The sequence below is a fragment of the Chroicocephalus ridibundus genome, chromosome 2, assembly GCF_963924245.1.
Source record: "Chroicocephalus ridibundus chromosome 2, bChrRid1.1, whole genome shotgun sequence".
NCBI lineage: Eukaryota > Metazoa > Chordata > Aves > Charadriiformes > Laridae > Chroicocephalus > Chroicocephalus ridibundus.
In genome coordinates, this window is record NC_086285.1 from 97,873,377 (window position 1) to 97,894,127 (window position 20,751).

Genomic DNA, 20,751 nt, shown 5'->3' on the forward strand with positions numbered 1-20,751 from the left:
GTAAGAGCTAGGAAAAGACTGCTTTTGCATTAAGAAAAAGCAGTAGCAACTAAGGAAGGGGGTGGGGGTGGGAGGGAATCAAAATCAAACAGGCAAGTAGCAGGATAAGGCACCTATCATGACCTGGAAAAGTAATGCCTCTCCAGGTATCACACAACATATAATCCAGGGCAGAGGTCAAGGAGTGTGTGTTGTCCAGAAACAAAAATACACTTTATGAAAGGATAAACTCCTTAATCTGAGAGGAAAAAGATGTCCATTTCAGTTCCACCCTTCTGTATTTAAGAGCTCTTGAGCCTGGTCACTTTGACTTCCGTGACTCAGATCATCAAGGATAGTGGCTATCAGCATCACCACGTGATGGTATTCTAACCTCACAGTTCACGTAGGCTATGACTGTTAAGGACTGACCACTTTGAATACATAACAATAACAAGTAGTAGATTGGAAAACAAACCATTAGCATGAAGCGTGTTGTTAATGAAAGTTGGTCTAGTAAACTTTCAGTTTAAAGATTAAAACCAGCTTGATTTATCAGTCTTCTAAGTCCTAGCCACAGCAATTGTTATTTCCCTCGCTCGCACACTGTCATCACTGTCAACACAGCAGCTGAGCTGATATTGGTGAGCAGTTCACAAGGAGAGGGACTCATTCCAGCTGCTACAAGGGAGCATACATCTGGTGGGGGCTGGGAAAATTTCCTTCAAAATAGTATGTTCCTCCAGTACAGGCTGTATTTGTTTAACACTTTCCCTAGAAGTTTTAGCCTAAGGAGCTGATGACCTGGAATATACAACTGCTGTTAGTTTGAATGCAGTTATCAGGTAGTTCAATCAATATCGGGAATGGTTCTCCTAGAAGAACATCCTTGTTAGGTAGAGTCATTGATCAGAACTGTTGAACTAGTTATCACTAGCATTTACTTTAGAATAAGTGTGGATATTGCCTTCCATTCAGCTTCGGTATGTCTTATGAAAGCAAGTGCATCTTTTAGGATGCGTCTCCAGCTACAGAGGAAGTTCCTCTTTATGCATATGTACCATTAAAATTTCAAGACACATGCTTCTCATCGCTAGGATGAGCAGACAGACATAGCAGACATTAATCGTTACTGGATACAGTATCACGAAGCGCTCAAATACTCCACTAACAGTCACAAAATCAATATACGTGTATCTGCACCTAAGAGTTCATAATGCCATTTGATTCCCAGAACATACTGCAGTTGAGTTAATGAGCTCAGTTACTACGCATAAACAACTTCTAATACCTTGTCAGCTGAGACCAGTTCTCCAAAACACTACTAAGTGTGAATATTTATGCAATAATAATACTTTTAACATTACTGTTATTAAAGAACTGGAAACCACACCTCTTTCCCCAAAACACTGCTTTGTAAGTAGCAGCGTTTAGAAGAGCTACAGAGTTGTAAAGAACTCAAGACTCCCTTATGCATCACACTGTGATATGCGTGCCTTTCTAATCTGTAACAGGCAAGAAATCAAAATTGCATTTAATGCTCTTAGCCATCTAAGGTGCCCTACTGGCCACTTAAAACTGGGCAATAGCAGAAAGCAAGGTTTAAAAGGCACTTGACGAAAACAAGTTATTTGCTGAGGACTTCAAGTCAAAAAACTTCTGTAAGCCATGTAAATTCACGTACCTAATTTGATTACAGAGATCATTAACAGATTTATAAAGGGAATAAAACCGGACTTAAAGAGTTATTATGAAAAATACTTGACCTTCTCTACACTAAAATTTTTTTCTGTTCATGAAGATGTATCATCCTGACAACTCAAAAATGACAACAGAATAAGTCAATAAACCTTTAAGGTATAAGACAAGCAATGGACTTTGTGAAGAATAATACAGTATGCACAAGATCAAAGGCTTCCTGCTGCAATTAAAAGCCGATTTACAAATAAATGTTTACCCGTAAAGATCGGGGCTAGCCCTTCAGGGCTCAACATCTTATTTTTGAAAAAAACATCATTCGTTGCTTGACCTTTACATGAAACAGAGACAAAACAGCAACAGAAAAGGACTATCCTCCAGCATCATGTCTTTGACTTTCTGATTGTAAAGAAATCAACTCTTTTTCTAAAAATATGAATCAGGTTGAATTTCCCCTATGCCAAAAAAAGCACCACCTATTATGAAGAAGAGAACGCCAAACCTTTGAACTCTTACCTTACCAGCCAAAAAAAAAAAAAAAAGGCATGGTAGTTGAATTATTACTGAGAATAGACTTTATTAGCTATAAACTTAGATTACTTGAAAAAATTGTCAGGGGCAGAGGAAACATTAGGATATATGATAACTCAGTGAAATATTTCAGAATCTGACTTGATTTGGAACACGCAGATCAGCCATGCTAAAGGCACAGATAGAGAAACCTAACTGAGCCGAAGCTTGCTGTGTCAGTCTTAATGGAAGGTCTTCTGTCTTCCTGTCTGGGAAATCTCTGAATGAGATACCGGCTGTTGGTGGAATGATGAATATTCTTGTGCAAGAAGCAAAAAGATCAATTTAAGGAGACATTAGGAGACATCACATACCACCAGGGGAATTCTGAGTGATCATTCACAGATTTAGGCAGCAGTAATTTACTTTTTCAAGGTTTCAAGCCTTCAAGAAATAGAGGAAAAGGGTATGAATGGAAAAGCAGGCAAGTGGGGAAGGAATGAGGCTTTTATGTTTCAGAAATTAAATCTTAATAGCCCAGCCATGTATTGCATATTTCATTCACCTGAAAAACTACCTTAGAATAGAGCATGGGGTGCAAAATTCGAGGCATTAATGAGGATGCACCCTCGATCTCTCCCCAAATTAAGAAAAGGATGAAATAAACCCCACTTTGAAAACACACCACTGGATGAACTGCTTTATAACACTACTGCTTTTAAAGAATTCTTTGACAAAGCCGAAGCTGAAAGGCAGCAGTACTGCTAACAACAAAACTTTTAGAAAAAAGCAAACTGATGATTTGGAAAAGCTTATCTTCATATTAAATCTTCAGGCTATTTACGTGTTTATAGAGTGAATAATTAAGGCCTGTCTACACCAAACTAGAGCTAAGCATACTGCTATAATGAACAGCTCATTTTGAAGGGGGTACAGAAGTCTTCTGTGCTTTATCTGATACTCATAGTTAGAGTACTGAATCAATGCATATTGTTAGAAACTAAATGAATGCCAGTAATTCCCCAGCACAGCTATACCAGGGATTTAATTATATGCTTTCAACTCTAATATGAAAGTTTCTCCCACTGTGGGAAAAGCCTGAAGTGAAACACTTGCATGTGTCTTCCTTTAACATTTTTCTTACAACAAATGCTCCTTCTCTTACTACTGAGGATGAACACTTCCCGATGATTTCCATCAATGGAAGAGAGCTTATCTCTCATGATTGCAATATGACACTGTCAAATAGCTGTATTTTCAGTGTACAGAGAGTCACCTGCACTACTCTGAAATATTTCAGAAAGCCAAGGGGCTAGTAAGACAGTTATTCTACAGTAAACTCTAGCCCCAATCTATGCAGAAGTATTTATTATGTACAAGTAGTGTAATCTTAGTTTATTCTTTTCCAAAGGTGGAGGAAATCTCACTATAGCTGCATATACACAGACAGTTCTTTACAGTTATCTCACTGTCTTCAAATAGTTTGTGTTTTAAAAAACTGTCAAAGCAGGTTTGGGACTGTACTGTGTCTTGTTATATTCTTAAAAATTGCAGGTTAGCATTGATTTCAAGTGTCCAAATGTATAAAATCATAGAGTAGTTTGGCTTGGAAGGGACCTTTAAAGGTCATCTAGTCCAACCCCCCTGCAATGTGCAGGGACATCTTCAACTAGATCCACTAGACACTGGCACAGGTTGCCCAGGGAAGCTGTGGATGCCCCATCCCTGGAAGTGTTCAAGGCCAGGCTGGATGGGGCTTTGAGCAGCCTGGTCTAGTGAGAGGTGTCCCTGCCCATAGCAGGGGGCTTGGAACTAGATGATCTTTAAGGTCCCTTCCAACCCAAACCATTCTATGATTCTATGTTCTACCATCTCTCTGGGTAACCTCTTCCAGTGTTTCACCACCCTCATTGCAAAATATTTCTTCCTTATATCTAGTCTAAACCTATCCTCTCTTAGTTTAAAGCCATTACCCCTTGTCCTATTGCAACAGGCCCTGCTAAAAAGTTTGTCCCCATCTTTCCCACAAACCCCCTTTAAATACTGCAAGATGCAATAAAGGTCTCCCTGGAGCCTTCTCTTCTCCAGGCTGAACTCCAAGTCTCTCAGCCTGTTCTCAAAGGAGAGGTGCTCCAGCCCTCTGATCATCTTCGTGGCCCTCCTCTGGACTCGCTCCAACAGGTCCATGTCCTTCTTATGTTGGGGGCTCCAGAGCTGGATACAGTACTCCAGGTGAGGTCTCACCAGAGTGGAGTAGAGGGGCAGAATCACCTCACTAGACCTGCTGGCCACGCTGTTTTTGATGCAGCCCAGGATACAGTTGGCCTTCTGGGCTGCAAGTGCACATTGCCAGCTCATGTCCAGCCTTTCATCCACCCAAAAAGGACCCCCAAGTCCTTCTCCTCAGGGCTACGCTCAATCCTTTCATTCCCCAACCTGTATTGATACCAAGCGTTGCCCCTACTCAGGTGCAGGACCCTGCACTTGGCCTTGGTGAACCTCATGAGGTTCACAAGGGCCCACTTCTCCAGCTTGTTCAAGTCCCTTTGGATGGCATCCCTTCCCTCCAATATGTCAACCGCACCACTCAGCTTGGTGTTGTCTGTAATCTTGCTGAGGGTGCACTTGATCCCACTGCCTATGTCATTGATGAAGATACTGAGAAGTACTGGTCCCAATACAGACTCCTGAGGGAGACCACTTGTCACCAATCTCCATCTGGACATTGAACCATTGACCACTACCCTCTGGATGCGACCATCCAACCAATTCCTCATGCAACAAACAGTTCACCCATCAAATTCATATCTCTCCAATTCAAAAACAAGGACATTCTGGGGGGACCAACTCAAAGATAGAAGTCCAGATAAACGACATCCATAGCTCTTCCCTTGCCCACCGATGCAACCACTCCATTGTAGAAAGCCACAAGGTTGGTCAGGCAGGACTTGTCCTTGGTGTAGCCATGCTGGCTGTCTCAAATCACCTCCCTGTCCTCCATGTGCCTTAGTATAGCTTCTAGGAGGATCTGTTCCATGATTTTCCCAGGCGCAGAAGTGAGGCTGACAGGGTGGTAGTTCCCAGGATCCTCCTTTTTTAAAATGGGTGCAATACTTCCCTTTTTCCAGTCACCAGGGACTTCATCTGACTGCCATGACTTTTCAAATATCATGCAGAGTGGCTTGGCACTACATTAGCCAATTCCCTCAGTACTCTGTGATGCATCTCATCAGGTCCCATAGAATTCTGTATGTTCAGGTTCCTCCGGTGGTCACAAACCTGATCTTCTCTTACAGTGGGAGCAACTACACTCCCCCAGTCCCTTCTAATGCCTCCTGTTTGTTGCCCGTGCTGTGTGCATTGGTATAGAGGCACTTCAGATGGGTCGTTGGCCATGTCACCTTCTTAGACGAATACCTCTTAATTCCTTTGAGGTTGTATTTCATTGGCATTTCCCTGTTGGCTACTGTTACCTCAGGAGCCCGTGACTCATCTCCATAAAACTGCAAGCATGCTGCAGCGTAGCCACCATGCAACAGGCTGAGGGCCCTCACTTAGCATGCCGTCCTTCTAACCTTGGTGTGTCATCCCACAGCCTCCCATAGGCAAGCCTGGTATTATTCCCCTCCCCCTTCAAGCCTAGTTTAAACTTCTGTCAATGAGCCCCACTAGCTCCAGAGCAAAGATTCTCTTGCCCCTTTGAGAAAGATGAACCCCATCTGACACCAGCAAGCCTGGTGCTGTGTAGGCCATTCCATTATCGAAAAAGTCAAAATTGTGTTGGTGATGGGCGTTAATAGACTGGGCCCATCTGTTTCTTCCAATGTCAGTGCCCACAACTGGAAGGAGAGAGGAAAAAATAACCTGTGCTCCAGATTCCCTTACTAACCATCCCAAGATCCTGAAGTCTCTTTTGACCCGCCTTGGACTATGCATTGCAGCTTCATCGCCACTCACATGGAAGAGCAACAGTGGGTAATAGTCTGAGTGCTGTACCAGGCTAGAAAGTTTCCTTAACCTGGGCCCCTGGGAGGCAGCAAACTTCCCTAAAAAGAGGGTGTGTCCAGCATATTGGACCCCCTCTTCCCCTCAGAAGGGAGTCGCCTACAACTATAACCCATCTTTTCTTCCACAAGAAGGTGGTCATGATAGATGGGGTAGGCTTTCTGACCTTGGCAACACCTCTAGTATAGATGGACCGTCATTCACATCATCACCTACTGCCTAGCCTTCCACGTCCGGAGCCTCGTACATGTTGTACAGGGGCACCTGGGAAGGCAGGGTGGGCAAGGAGGGGGTTCGTCTGCCACACCAAGTGTGAACATGTCTCCATTCACTCCTTTCCTTTAAGCTACTTCCTTCAGCCTGGCAGGGGGAAGATACAGGATTCCCTTATCTTGGGTTTATGCTGGTGGCTGTTCCTGCTTGTCTCAGGGAGGGCAGCGTGGTTCCACCAGTCTATCTCTTTCTCAGACTCCCTGATGCTCCTTAACTTTTCTGCTTCCTCCTGTAGCTCTGCCACCAGGCTGAGCAGATGGCCTACCTGGTCACATCGCACACAGCTGTTCTAACTACTGCCCTCTGTTACCAGCTAAAGGCTCTGGTGCTCCCTGCAGCCCAAGGCATGGATCGCTGTGTGTTTTTGTGGGAGCTGTGTTCTGACGAGTGCAGAGGACATATCTTGCTACCAGGTGGATACTATAGCTAAGCTCCTTCCAAGAGGATGATGACTACCAACTGAACTCACCCCCTGAGCTGGTAGGGTGGCTATGTCATTCTTGCACGCCCTTTCATGCAAATTGCTGTGCCAGGCCCTGGCTGATGCCCCACTCTGATGGCAGTGCTCCTGGTCGCTCGTGCTCCCCAGGCTACTTTTTATAGGCGTGGGGTGTGTCGTGGTTGCTCTGGCAATGCCCAGGCGTCATCAGCATCTCCCACAAGAGCTGCTGGCTCCTGGCAGGTCTCTCCACTACCCTGGTGTTTCCCTTCCTCAGGAAAAACCCCTGTGTGCCAAGCCCCCAAATCTCCCCTTAATCCCCACCATACACAACACACTCAACCAAAAAAACACCCACCCAGAGTCCCACAAAACAGCAAACAAAAAAAATCCAGAAAACCCCCAAACCAAATACAAAAGTAACCCACCGAAAAAAGAAACCCCCAAAACCAACATCCCACAAAAGCACCCACATAATTTAAAATACTGATCCTTCCCAATCCAGTACTCCATTCTAATAACTCATTATTCCTCTTCAAAATACCAAGAGAAAGATTTTATGCTCTGATAAAAACATAAATCCCAAATACAGTTACCTTCCATTTTATCCTAGGATAGGTAAGCAACTTGCTCAGAAATACCATACTTAAGTCAAAACTATTCTATTTTCATCATCTCCAATTTTTAATAGCCTAAACAAGCACAGAAATCGATTTTCATCCATTTTAATTTGAAATACCAGTGTGAGTAATATTTATGCAATGCATTGTGGATGAGCAAGCCAGCAAAGAAAATGCTGCCCAGTAAGGATGTGAAATCAGGATATGGAGCTATACACCATGCTGGCTGGTTTACAGTCTGTTTTTACGGACATGAGTGTATGGAGAAAAAGGACAGGTGTTTCCCCACAGCTGATGAGTAATGAGTTCATGGAAATAAACAGGAAAGCAAGTCAACTGCTGGCACTTTTTTCCCTGAACTTCTAAACCAGATTTTCGAAGTAAAGCAAAGCATGCTAGCTAGATGAAAATTTTAATATTAGTGTATTTCAGCCTAAGATATTTATTCTCTTTACACTGTTTCCCGCATTATTCTAGCCTATTTAGATTATCGAAGCAGACTTATCATGGTTTCTGAACACTGTGCTCCAATGCTGTAAATGACATGGCTAGCACTTACCATGTAGTTTTTCCTCCTCTCCCTCTTGCCTAGAAGGAAACTCCATATTGATTTTAAATAATGATGTGTTGTGCGTTTTTATAACTCTCCTCACTCATGGGTCAACTTTGAGAAAGTATTAAGCAAATTTTACTACCAACTGGAAAAAGGTTCACTGCAATAAAAAGTTTCTCTCAACTTTTCATGACTCACATGATCTTCTATGATAGAAACTGTAACCATTTAAGCAGCAGTTGAGGGGGAGACAGAAAAAGCACACATGCCCATCAGTCCAAACCAAGAACTGCCTCACGGCAAATACTAGCTTTAATTGCACCCACGGAAACATTACATTGCGAGTTAAGTATAAATAATATTCTTCCAAAATGGATAAATAGTAACCTGAAGATACTTCTAGTTTATGAAAAAAGCTCAAGTCAAAGATGAACTATATCAGGGATTAACTATGTATATTAAGCATTGCAGACTTAACCTAATTTTTTAGAGAAATAGATTTGCTTCAGTTTGGATTGCTTTCAATGCTTTTTCCTTTTTCTCCTCATGAGGTGAAAGGTCCAGTGCATTAATTCAGGAATTCGCATAGTGTAAAATATTAATTTCATTCTCCACAGAACTTTCATAAAAGAAGAGAGAAATAAGCTGCTTTCAACGCAATGAATAACAATTTGAGGGGGGAGGGAAAGTAAGACTACAAAAAAAAAATATTGTTTTCACAACCTCTTGGCCAATAGTTTCCTCAATTATAACCAAGACAAATTTGTCTCTTTTTTAAAAAGAAAGGGCTACAATAACATAAAGCATTTTAAACCAGCTTGCAGGTGACATAGGTAACGTTACAGTAAGAAAGAAGTTTGAGAAGCTACTATTAATGAAGATGCTGACATTAGGAGGGCATCTTCATCATGACCAGTTCTGCTTGTAGTATGGTTATATCCTATGTAGGCTTACAATAATGGCTTAGGTAATTGTAAGTAACACCAACAGTGTTTCCATATTTTCCATGTACTTGAATCCATAACCTTAGTGGTAGTCCAAGGAGGAATTGTTACCAGTTAAAAATGAGACCAATTTGGTAATAAGGGCAAAAATACATACCGAAAGAAATGTTTCAATGTTATCATGAACAAATGATGCAACATCTTGCCAGTCCAGAATATCACCAAGCCAGCTGTTTTGGCGGTTTATGTGCCATTTGTGTCCTTTGTGTCTTCCAGAATGTGTTACATTCTTAAAAAGAGAGACAAAGATGTAAAGAAAACAGACATTTGAATAACTTTGAGATATGAGAAAGCCAAAGGCTAATGTTTTCTTAATGAGGAATAGATTCAACATGCATCTAAATACTTAAAAGCTGCCTGAATTGGCATCCTCAAAAATACCTGCAAGTACTCTGCACATTGAGAAAAATTAAAATCTGACAGAAAACCAGTCACTTATTCCATAGAATTACAGTTTTGTATATTGAACTGATTGACCTCAGTTAAACATTAGCTTTATTGCTTGACTGATACAATGGTATCTATCTTGCTCTTTATGAAAGCACACAAGAAAGAGGTAATGATTTCAGTTACTGCCTACGTAATTTACTGTTTGCAATGTACAACTTTTCCCAGTACAACTCACAAAGGAAAATACAAGCAGAAGCCAAAACAACTAGTTTCCTCACAATTAGTGTCTACTTCTCCACTGGCAATGTTCAGTCACGCAAAAGCTAAAAGCTGAACTGGACGCATGGAGGATTTCTTCCGACTACACGTTTGTAACTCCACCACAGCAAGGCAACAGGAAATGGCTGTAACCACAATAGCTGATTCCTTAAGTGGCTTCACCTAATTATGAAGTTGCCTATTGATCAACTGAATCATGCCTGATTACCGTCTAGCATGTGACTATTTGGCTCAATCTGGGACTGCAACAAGTGTTTCAGAGAAGGATGCCAAATTCCTACTGTAAGCAAGTCTAAGCAAACCCATTGACTACAACAGATCTCATCCTAATCTTTGATAGCAAGAGACTTTTCAAGTTCTCAACTCTGATATTTATATAAGCGTCCCACTACTTCTGTTAGAATTTTCCAAAAACTTTTAACCTTACCAGCCTGCGTTCAAAATGACATATGCCAGTTATCTTTTTTGGCATACATGGCAAGTAGTATTCCAAGAAGTCCCTGCACTGATTTATCTTAAGAGCATTACATTTTCTGCTTATTACAATTCTCCCTAGATGCATTGTTACACTTGATGATACACAATTAGCAACGCTCTTTAACAATCCACGGCAACACAGAGGTCTTTCTTCTGAGCTGGCAGTTTATTTACAGCAGAAAAATATGAGTAGTCAAAAACCTTGCTCCAACAGGCCTTCTGCATTTGTAAACTGTATCAAGAACCTATTTTCTGTTCATCTAGTTCTACTTTCAAAGACAGCTCTTGCCATTAACTAGCAGAATTAGGTATCATTTACAAATTTTGTAACATTGTTATTAATACGCATCTCAAGTTCATTGTTATCCAGCAGCCATACTGCTGTAGCACCTAAGGCCTTGGGTGTTGCTAAATAAGGGATTCCAAGAAACTGTCAACTGGTTCATCTTCAACAAATTCACTAGATCTTAAAAAACAAAACCCCACACCTCAGCGGACAAGAAAGAGGAGATACTTGTCCTTGAAAAGAACATCTTGATTGTAGACTTATGCTATCATCTTCCAAGTCGTTTATTACTCTGTTACTATTTTACTTCATTGGGTACATAAATGCAATGGTAATGACCTATCACATCTCTAGAACCTTTTAAAATACACACCATTTTCTATCTACTGATCTTCTCAGAAAGCAGTAGTTAATGGTTGAAATCCACATTTTGTAAGCAACTCTTCGTCAAATCTACAGCTTTCATGGAGGAGTATCACCTGAGTCTGGGTTCTTCAGTCACCTACAGACCACAGCAACACTATGCAGGCCTCAAAATGAAGTGTAATTATTGTGCTCATACAACTGAGATAGCAGGGAGCTTGAAAGCCGTACTGAGAGTTAGATATGGTACAGATGTCCTCCACACTGCGCCATCATCTAGTTTACCAGTTTTCAGATATACTGAAGGACCATGCGAGGCTATATTGACAAATTACAGAAGGAAATAGCCAGGTGGAAAGCAGTCAGACGAGACATTTATGTGGGTATGGAGTGAGACAGAAGGGGCAAGATTAGAAATAGACTCTGAAGGAGATACCTGCAGCCCACAGATAACCGGTTGCAGCCCAGAATGCCAATGGTAATGTAAGGTCTCTAGTAATGCAAACAGCAGCCAGAGGAACAGACTTCAAGACTGTAGGCAGCGAACACCAGTGTGTTCCTGCAGCTCTTTCTGCCGTTTTGATTGCTAGGAAAGCTGTTTCTTACCCTACCAGAAGAGCATCTACAAGAAAGAGGCCTCACAGTATTCCCTCAAATAACAGCTGCAGGAAAGAAATCACATAAGGCACTGAACAGAGACACCACCTGTGCTGCATGCTGCAGCAACAAAAGTACTCCTACAGCACAGGTAGTGACACAGACCCCTAACGAATGATACAGTGCCACGGACCATCTGACACACAGGTTACATTAGTAAAAGCAACAGGTTTATCAGTAGAACTGTATCTAAAGCAGGCACTTTTCTTGGTCAAGCATTTACCACTGAATACTCCCAAGTGCCTAAGGCCAGCAAAATCTATTGTAGACACAGCTTTAACTTCTCCTCAGTTATCCTATATTGCTCAACAACATCATGCTATCTCTCCACATGCTCTTCTACAGCGCTATCTTGTCAGAAAAAGAAACTGACTCTTTCCCCTGCTATTTTGATTACTACACTGAAACTCTTACTTCTTTTAATACAGAGATCTTCTTGGAATTTTAGAGGTACTTTAAAAACGACTATACAAAGAAAAGTGATAATATACTATAATTGCAATTATTTAAATATACAGAAATATTTCAGAGGTACGATTTCTGGATTTTGATATTTCCTTTGCACCATGGCTAATGGATTGCTTGCTTTTTCCGTTAAAAGGCGAACAGCATTGGCAGCATGAAAATGATTTAACTGTTATGACCTTTTCAAGATTCAGTGTGCAGAGCCCATTATAGGAAGGCCAGTACAGTTGGCAAAACTGCATTGTAAGAATCTTAGTGAAGGAATAATTTCTTTCGGAAAATTTCAAATTAATAGAAGTTATACAAACCATGCAGCATACCAGTATCCTTTTCCTAACCCCTCAAGATGATGAAAATTCAGCAGAAAACTCTAAACTATGAATTACTAAAGATAAAAAATGAGCAAAGCATAAATTAAATGGCATACATAAAAACACATGTAATTACTTAAGTGAAGGACATACTTCTGGCTGTACTCAAACTGTGACTGCAGAATGATCTGTCTTATACACTTGAAATTTTTACCAACATTTTATTATTATGACCTTTACTCGGCTTTCCAACTTTTTGATAATCTCTTTCTCAGAAATGCATACTTGGTAGAATTACCTCTAAGCAATAAGTGACAGTCTATAGAACTACCACCTAAGTTACTCACCTTCACAAACCACGAGTGATAAAGCCTGTCCCAGAGCTCTAGCACTTGCTTTTCAATCACAGCGGTGTTATTCACTTTTTCTCCTAAAATCTTATGGAGCTAAAACATAGAAATCTTTTATTATACAGGACAGGATCTACCGAAAAACTCCAACCCAGATGAATCACATAAGGTATAAAGGCATGGCTCAAACCTAAATTACTAGAAAAGATGAGTATCAATATGGAATACACACTTCAGACCACATAGTTCACAACATGAAGATTTTGTCTGTAAAAAACATTCTGCTGCACTGAGCTGAGGACTTCCTTCTGCACTGGAAAACCAATGCCGTCTCTAAAATGCTTGATCCAAAATCCTTGATCATCTTTAGACTAAATATTTCAAACAATTTGAGGTGCGTGCTAGATATCAAAACATTTAAATAAGAATCTTGGCAAGTTCTCCTGAAGAAAGTTAACTTAAATAAATAAATTCAAATTTTAAAAAATCCAATCTACCACACCAGCCCACATAGAAATTAGAATACTGATGGGGGGGAAGTCCACATTGCCTACAATTGGACAGCTAAACCTAGATGAAAAAAATTACTTATCTTTATTTGATGCATTTTCACTGGCAATCTTATTAAAATGATGACAGATTTTTCAACTTTTAAAAATAAATATTCCTCTGAGCAGAGAAGACTACTGAAATCACTCCCACCCTTCCTTCAACTCACAAATTAGAGAGCGGAAAGAATAGATCTCTCAACAAAATGGTTAACAACACAGAAAAGAATCAAAACAAAAACCTTTTTATTTCTTTTTACTTCTATGAAATACAAGAAATGAAAACATTAAAAAAAGGTGGGGAAGTTCACTCTTACCTTATGTGTAATCCATTCTCGGCCATATTGGTATACGTTATTAGCTGCTGAATTGAGTGCCTTCTGAATAACTTGGGCTTCTGGGAGCCAGCTAGTATTTTTTAAAGAAGGAAAACAAAGTTAACTGCTACATACTTTACCCATTTCATTACACATGAAACGCATTACAAATTAACATTTTGAAACAACAATAAACAGTTAAGGTTAAATATATATAAACTTACTACAACTACAATATTTCTTTCTACGTATCATGGAACAGACCTTCTCATAAGCAAAGCACAATTAAATCTAGGGCACGTCATTGCATTTGGAATTCTCCAAGGGTCCTAAAACCTTAGTTAAATTGTTATCTCAACTTTTTCAAAAGAGATCTGCTCTTCGATCTCTATACGTGCTATTTGCATTACCTGCTTAGAAATTTTCCTAGTGTTCTAGTTTTCTGAAAACACTATATGAAGCAGCCTCGTCTAGCTGCAAAGACAGCCTTCTGAATTACAAACTGAATGTAAATTGTTAATGTAGTTTCCCTGAAAAAGCGACCAGATGAAGCAACACGTTTGGGGCACTAGTTATTTCTAAGTCCCCACCAAAATACTTGCTCATGACTTTCTTCAGGGATTCACGTTGCTTTCAAGCAATGGACCTACTGAGTTGCCAGCATTCCAACGCTTGTGAATACCGGGCACACATTCTCTGCTTACTCTTTCTACATCTTGATTCAATGGCACACATTGGAGCCCTTCCAAAACAAGTAAGCATTCCGGAAATAAAGCTGCTGCATTTGTTCACCTGGCTGAGATCAACATGGAAAGTTTTCTATCTGTATAACCCTTCAGAAATGTTCTGCATCATAATTCCAAGACATTTCAATCAGTCATCTCTAAACATAATGTGCACATCAAGCTCTGAAAGCTAGGCAAGCTTGATGGATTTAACAAGAGGTAAACTTACTCCTAATGACGTGAAAGATAGTGTTTTGGATGCTTCAAATTTGGATGCAAACACTGGAAGTTAAAATTTTTAGCTAAAATTACTCAACTAGTATTCCAGTATTTTCATTATGTGAATAAGCTTCTGACAGTCAAATTTACATTTTCATTAGTCCTACTTATTTCCATCTTAGGGCAAAATTGAAAGGCCAAACAACAAAAGAGATGCCATGAAGGAATAAACAAACACATTTTTAAGTACTTTCTGTTCTCTTGGTTGTTATCACTTCAGTATTGCTAAAGCACATATATTGCTATAGCATTTATTAACTGTATCATTTTAGCTCTGTTTTTGAGATTTTCTCTTGCTCTTATAATACAGTATGCACTTTCTTTCAATCCTATTAAGCCATCAACGCTTTTGTTTAGAAAGTGCCCATGAAAAAAGTCAACCACTCTCGTTCAGGAGACAGTTCGTTTTTCCTGGTAAGTGCCTGGACTCACCGTTACTCAAGGTTAAGCTGCCTGTTAAACTGAACTAGAACAAACGCAAACTGAAACAACCCCCCTCAAAAACAAACAAACAAACAAACAAAAAAAAAATCACACTCCTCAGTCTTACCTATTCCCCCTCTGCTGTTCATGCAATCACTTCTTTGCTCACCAGTGTGCCATTGTTTTTCTCTGTATACATTTCTCTCAAAATCTTCTGTTTCCCTTAATATTTGCCTTGGTGTTTGCTTTAATCATTACACAGACGACATCTTATAAACTTCCCACTGTGTAAACTATACACATCTACTCTGAATAGGAGCAGCCTTTACAACTGATTCATACCAAACTCTCCCCATCCACCATTCTTTCCATTCTCAAACTCTTTTTCAGTTCATTCCAAAAACATTTCCTTCAACTCCTGTTCCTTCAAAGGCATTCTGCAGCTGGCTCTCCACATTGAACAAAAAAAAAAAAAAAAAAAAAAATAAAAAAAATTTTCAGCTCTCATCTCGCAACCCTCTACAGAGAGCATTCTTTGCCATTACTTTTCTTTTCAGGTAAAAGGGAAAAGAATATCGACCTCTTTATTCTCTGCACTATGCGAGTTTTTCTCCCAAACTGTAACTAGAGAAGTTTAAACAGCCGTCCTTCTCCACTGAAGTCCAACCAGTTCTCAATTAAGATACCACGTTGACAGTCCTCCAGAGTAACATATAACCACTACTGTTGCCTGAGAGTTTAGCTTTTACACCTGCCTGCAACAGTCACTCCCATTTCTGTTCACCTAGGGGATTTTTCAAATTAAAAACTATGCATAAGAGCACCTGGAAGCTTATTCATCCACCATATACTATTTGCTTAACTTCAGCTTTCTTACTTTGCCCATTCTGGGTGACTGGCTACTGTCTCATTGATCAAGCTGCTTGTGACTTGAATCATGTGAACACTCTCTTGATGTACCTAAATTAAATATAGAGAGGAGAAATGTTATGTAATGGAAACTAAAGAGATGCTTTTTGGGTTGTTGGTGGTTTTTTTTTGGTTTTTTTTTTGGGGGGGGGGGGGGATGGACATTTTGTACAGTTAAAGAATAATTCTTCCAATGCAGACAACCCATTATGAAGAATGAAGTGCCATTAATCCAAAAAAAACCCAGTCAATACAATAATCATCAGTCTGACAATTTTGGTCATACACTCTGTGACTAGAAACAGCAAATGGAAGTTTAAACCTTATCTCATCAGTGGAAAAAATTCTGACAATACAGCAGAGCTGTCAAAGGAAGTACTAAAATACAAAGAACAGTTTCAGATATATCTTTTTTAAGCCATGGATCAAAGAAGTGTAAAAATTAATGAATGCTCAGCTCTAACATGACCAACCATGCTACAAAGTGCCTCACCAAATTAATTCTTCAGTAAGAATGATAAAAGACACCTTTTATAAATATCTTTATGATCCTTTTATCAATATAAGGAAGCTTTAGGCAGGAACATTTGCACAACTTTTAAAGCTTTCAATTGTAAGTACTCAACATTATGTAAGCCTACATTTTGGAAAAAGGAGATTGACATCAGAACCCACTGATTTTCGTTCCGTAACCGTATTCAAGTCAAACATTCAATCTCCATTGACTGTTTCAAGTATGAACACAGCTCCAGTTTAAAAAAAGACAAGGGGGAGGGAAAAAAAGGGACGTGAGTGACCTCTTCTGGTGAGAAAAAAAAAAACACACACCCGAACCACAAACCAAAAATCCATTTCAGAGAACATGTGATCATGAATCTCAGCACATTTAAACTCAGAACAGGATAGCATGAGGTTATTACAGGCAATTACCCAAACAAATTGACAAGCATTTTTCAAGTATCTTTCTGATGTAAGGTAAATTAGAAAGAAAAAATTCTAAGTGGCTCTGACATCGACCAGAAAAGCGTAGCAGGATGCAAACCAAATCTGCTTCTGTAATATGTAAGCTAGTAGTTATTTTACTAGAATAAATATTGTATTTCCAAATATCTCTATATTAGTTTTGTTACATATGTAAATAAACATATAAATACAAATAAATATATAGATTTTTATACATAAGAAGTCTTGGAATGGCAACAAGTACAACTACAGAGCATTCAGCTGATAAATTTTTCAAAGAATTATTTAAGCTACACAATTTTGGATATATAACAATAACTTTCATTCAGTATTTAAAATGAGCTCTATGATTACATTCTTTAGCGCACTGTACCTTTGCAGTAAGGAGCAGGGCTAGCAGAAGGGTTCCTATCACTAGCAAAAATATTATGAAAATGCTGATTATTTTATCTAGCATTTTCTCCAACCACACGATGATCTGTGCAGAAAAAAGAAAAAACATCATAGCATACAAATCAATCTTAAATGAAAGCAATGCTATATGCTATATGACAGTATTGTTATCTTTATTTACAATCTGAGTGCAAAATCAGGCTCTAATCAAACAGCATTTATGCCCAAGCTCGGAGATGAACAATTAACAAGCGATGTTAGCATGATTAAAATCATGGTATGACATGTGATTTTGCAAACAACATTTACACATTACCACAAGACACAGCAAGCTCTCTGCAAAGCAAGCAATAATTCAACATTTACTTACTAGACCTAAAGAAGCTAGCATTCATGTCAGCTATGAACCTAGGTATTTGGCTCTGTTTCCTGTCCTTCAGCAATTTGGAAACTTAGAGATACTATCTGCACAGGACTTGGAAGCTCTCAAGGTATACTGTAAAGTACAACCATGGCTTTCAAATTTGTACAGCTAATAGCCACCTGAACAACAAATGAGATATTTCTGCAAGTAGCCAATTTTTTAAAGCTGCTCATCACCTTCTGAACCGAAAAGCGGCTGGAAGTTTTCTACATTATTCAGCACTGACTATTTCTATCCACTTTCAATCTTGAAAGGATGCTCAGCATTAAACATGCATCAGGTAAACCTACTGATAGAGGAAACATGCGTGTATGTTGTCCTGACAGTTTAAGGAAAGGCCCATTCTATACATGTCCACAAACAAATAACAATACCACTTAAGATTAGAGAAATTCTGATAGTGTCATTCAAAACAATAAAACTGCTCAGCCATGTGACTATGCGGAGTGCTCTAGAACACTGCAAGCTGAGCGTCGTCTCATACACAAATTGACTATTTACATAAAAAGCTGTGAAAGCCCATGCAGGTATGATCAAATAAATTTTTCTAGCTTCTATGGTTCAAATACCAAGGCTATTTCTACTCCATCTGGTATTACTGCAGGAAAAAGCAGAAGTACAGCCGTTAAATTTGTGCTTTAAGAGAACCGAGGTCAAAGCCCATGTCCAGTAGATGACAGTATTTCCAAGCGAGTTACAAGTTATCTATTCAGTGATTAGGCTGGTAACGTTATAGTTAGCGATCTTACAAAACTACTAATATGCTTGCTGATGGTTTACATTAGTTCATTTTTCATTATTTACCCTATCCCTACATGTGAAACTGGCCCTGAGACAAGCAACTTCTACAGTCTGCTGTGTGATGATTGAATTAGTTAACACCGAAGCCTCCTATTTGAAAAAAAGTAAGGGCTTTTTTTTTGGTGCTCATCCTGTAGCATCTGAGCAGTTAATGTACATTAAGCACTTGTTTTTTAACTTCAAGTTCTTTCACAGCCAGCTACTTGTTTGATCTAAATTAACACAATGATTATATTCAGCATTTTAGTATTGTTGTTCAAAATGATGAAAAAAACTGAAGAGCAAAATCCTTTTAAATGAAACAAGTGTTAAGTCAGCAAGTTTTTTTTCAACAAAATTTGCCCTATATTATGACCTGCAGAAAGGAATTCAGAGAATCTGAAGGAATCTGCAAAATTTTTTTTTTAGATATTGTTAAGATTTTTCATCATTCCTGAAATATTTCAGCTACCAGAAATGCCTTGCCAGTGCTAGAGGGAGGTTACCTGCCTGCAGTGGTACTGCAGCTTTCTGAAAAATTCTCAGCAGCCTCTACATGGAGTTGTTACCTCTTTGGAAATAAGACTGAAAACAGGATTTGCTGTGCCCTTCCCAGCCTCAGATACATCTAAGAATTATGCAAGAGAAGCAAGAAATAAGAGTCCCTATTTTAAAGGTCAGAAATCAAAAATATCACTGAAAAAACACTGGATGGCCAGGGGATGGAAATTTTATAGCATAGACTTCAAAATGAGGCTATTAAAAATTAAAGCTGCCCTTGTTATTTCTTAGTTAAAAAAGTTCAAACTAATTGCTGTTTACTTTCTAAGTTAGAGATAAAAGAAGTCCGCTAGTTAGTCTTACATATAGCACCTTAATCAGACTTACTGTATCTAAGAAATTGGAGGTACTGGCAGAGATTTCCAAAAATGCTAGCCTCAGTGATTGTGACAGTGGCATCCAATAGACGAAATCTCAGTGCAGCTGAAGCTGGATGCTTTAGCTGTTTCACCATGGTAACAACTACTAGAAGATCAAGCTCCAAAAGATCAGGATGAGGACTTTCTCTGAACTGGAACATGACCAACACGGTCATCCTTTCTTAACGCTCCTTACTGTGGTGAGGTGCAGCAGCACACGTAAAGCCTGAATTACCTTTAATGTAGTTAATAAAGTAATGGAAGCACTGATGTTGTACCAGTACAGGCAGCAGCCTCAGCCATGCAAGTCCACCTTGCATTTATTTACTTGGGCAGGTAGCCCAAGCTGATGAAAGCCAACTCTGCTGTGCCTACAGGTAGTGAAATTACATCTCTCACTACACTCTTAAACAGATCAAAGTTACACAACTGGTACAGAGAAATCACAGAAGACAACTGAATTAGATTAAGTATTTTAGAGTACTTGTAGAAGTATTGTAGAAGTTGACTGTTGTAGAATAAAATAGAAGAGTATTGTAGAAGTATTGAAGAATTTAATTTGTTTGCTATTAAACCTCCCTTCCTTCTTCTACATTTACCCACAATACTTCCTTAGGAACACTCACCTTTGCACACTCATGCTAAATAACGCGTAGGTGCTATGTTACTGCAGGTAAACTAGACTGTTAAATTCTTCTGTGCTTGTACTTACCGCTGAACCAGGTCCAGACTTTGTTCTTACCCCAACCCTGTCAGACCTCCCTTTACATCCTTCCTGTAAACCATGGGCATGCATACAAAGACAAACGTATGCTGACTAAACACTAGTCATTAGCCAGAGATCATTAAGTTTTAAATTCAGTTCCAAGCTTCTAATCTAAAGGTTAGTCAACAGCAGGAAGCTGATGCTGCCACAACATCCAAAATTACGCAAGGTAAAGGAAGCCAGGCTCCTAAGCTACAGAAGGTCACACTTGTAAAACCAACTGAAACGTTACTGACAGGTGACAGACTGTCCACAAAAAAACTATTCTTTAATTGTCACAGTTTTGAAGGGAAAGGTATTGACCTTTGTTTAATGGTGTTTTTTTTAATTCAGCTCACTGTAGAAAAAAGTTTTTAAGACGAGTTGCATTCTGTTAAAACGTTTCTCAGTAATTTCCAAGTAATCCCTGCTTTCAAACTTCTGGGTGATGATACAAACCATATTACACTGAGCTATAACAGAAATATAGCTCATGCCTAACAACTGGGAATCCTACTATCTAGACAGGTTCTCCATGTTATGCAGTATGATACATCATCTATGAATTCATATTTTTATATGTTTCATACTGCATAGCCATCAGAACACTGTTTTTTCTAATATGTTTTATTGACTGCATTACCCACACAGTGAAGCATACCCGGA

The 20,751-nt window shown here is 39.3% G+C and overlaps 1 protein-coding gene across 2 annotated transcripts in view; it reads right to left on the minus strand.

The window, feature by feature from the left end:
• TMEM245 (transmembrane protein 245) overlaps positions 1–20,751 on the minus strand; it is a 93,898-nt gene that overhangs the window by 39,126 nt on the left and 34,021 nt on the right. For both annotated transcript variants that reach the window (XM_063326270.1, XM_063326269.1), the window contains 5 exons: positions 17,197–17,301; positions 15,829–15,911; positions 13,525–13,615; positions 12,657–12,755; positions 9,179–9,310 (listed from right to left, as the gene is read on the minus strand). In XM_063326270.1, coding sequence (XP_063182340.1) covers positions 9,179–9,310; positions 12,657–12,755; positions 13,525–13,615; positions 15,829–15,911; positions 17,197–17,301 — 510 coding nt within the window. The remainder of the gene's footprint in view (positions 1–9,178; positions 9,311–12,656; positions 12,756–13,524; positions 13,616–15,828; positions 15,912–17,196; positions 17,302–20,751) is intronic.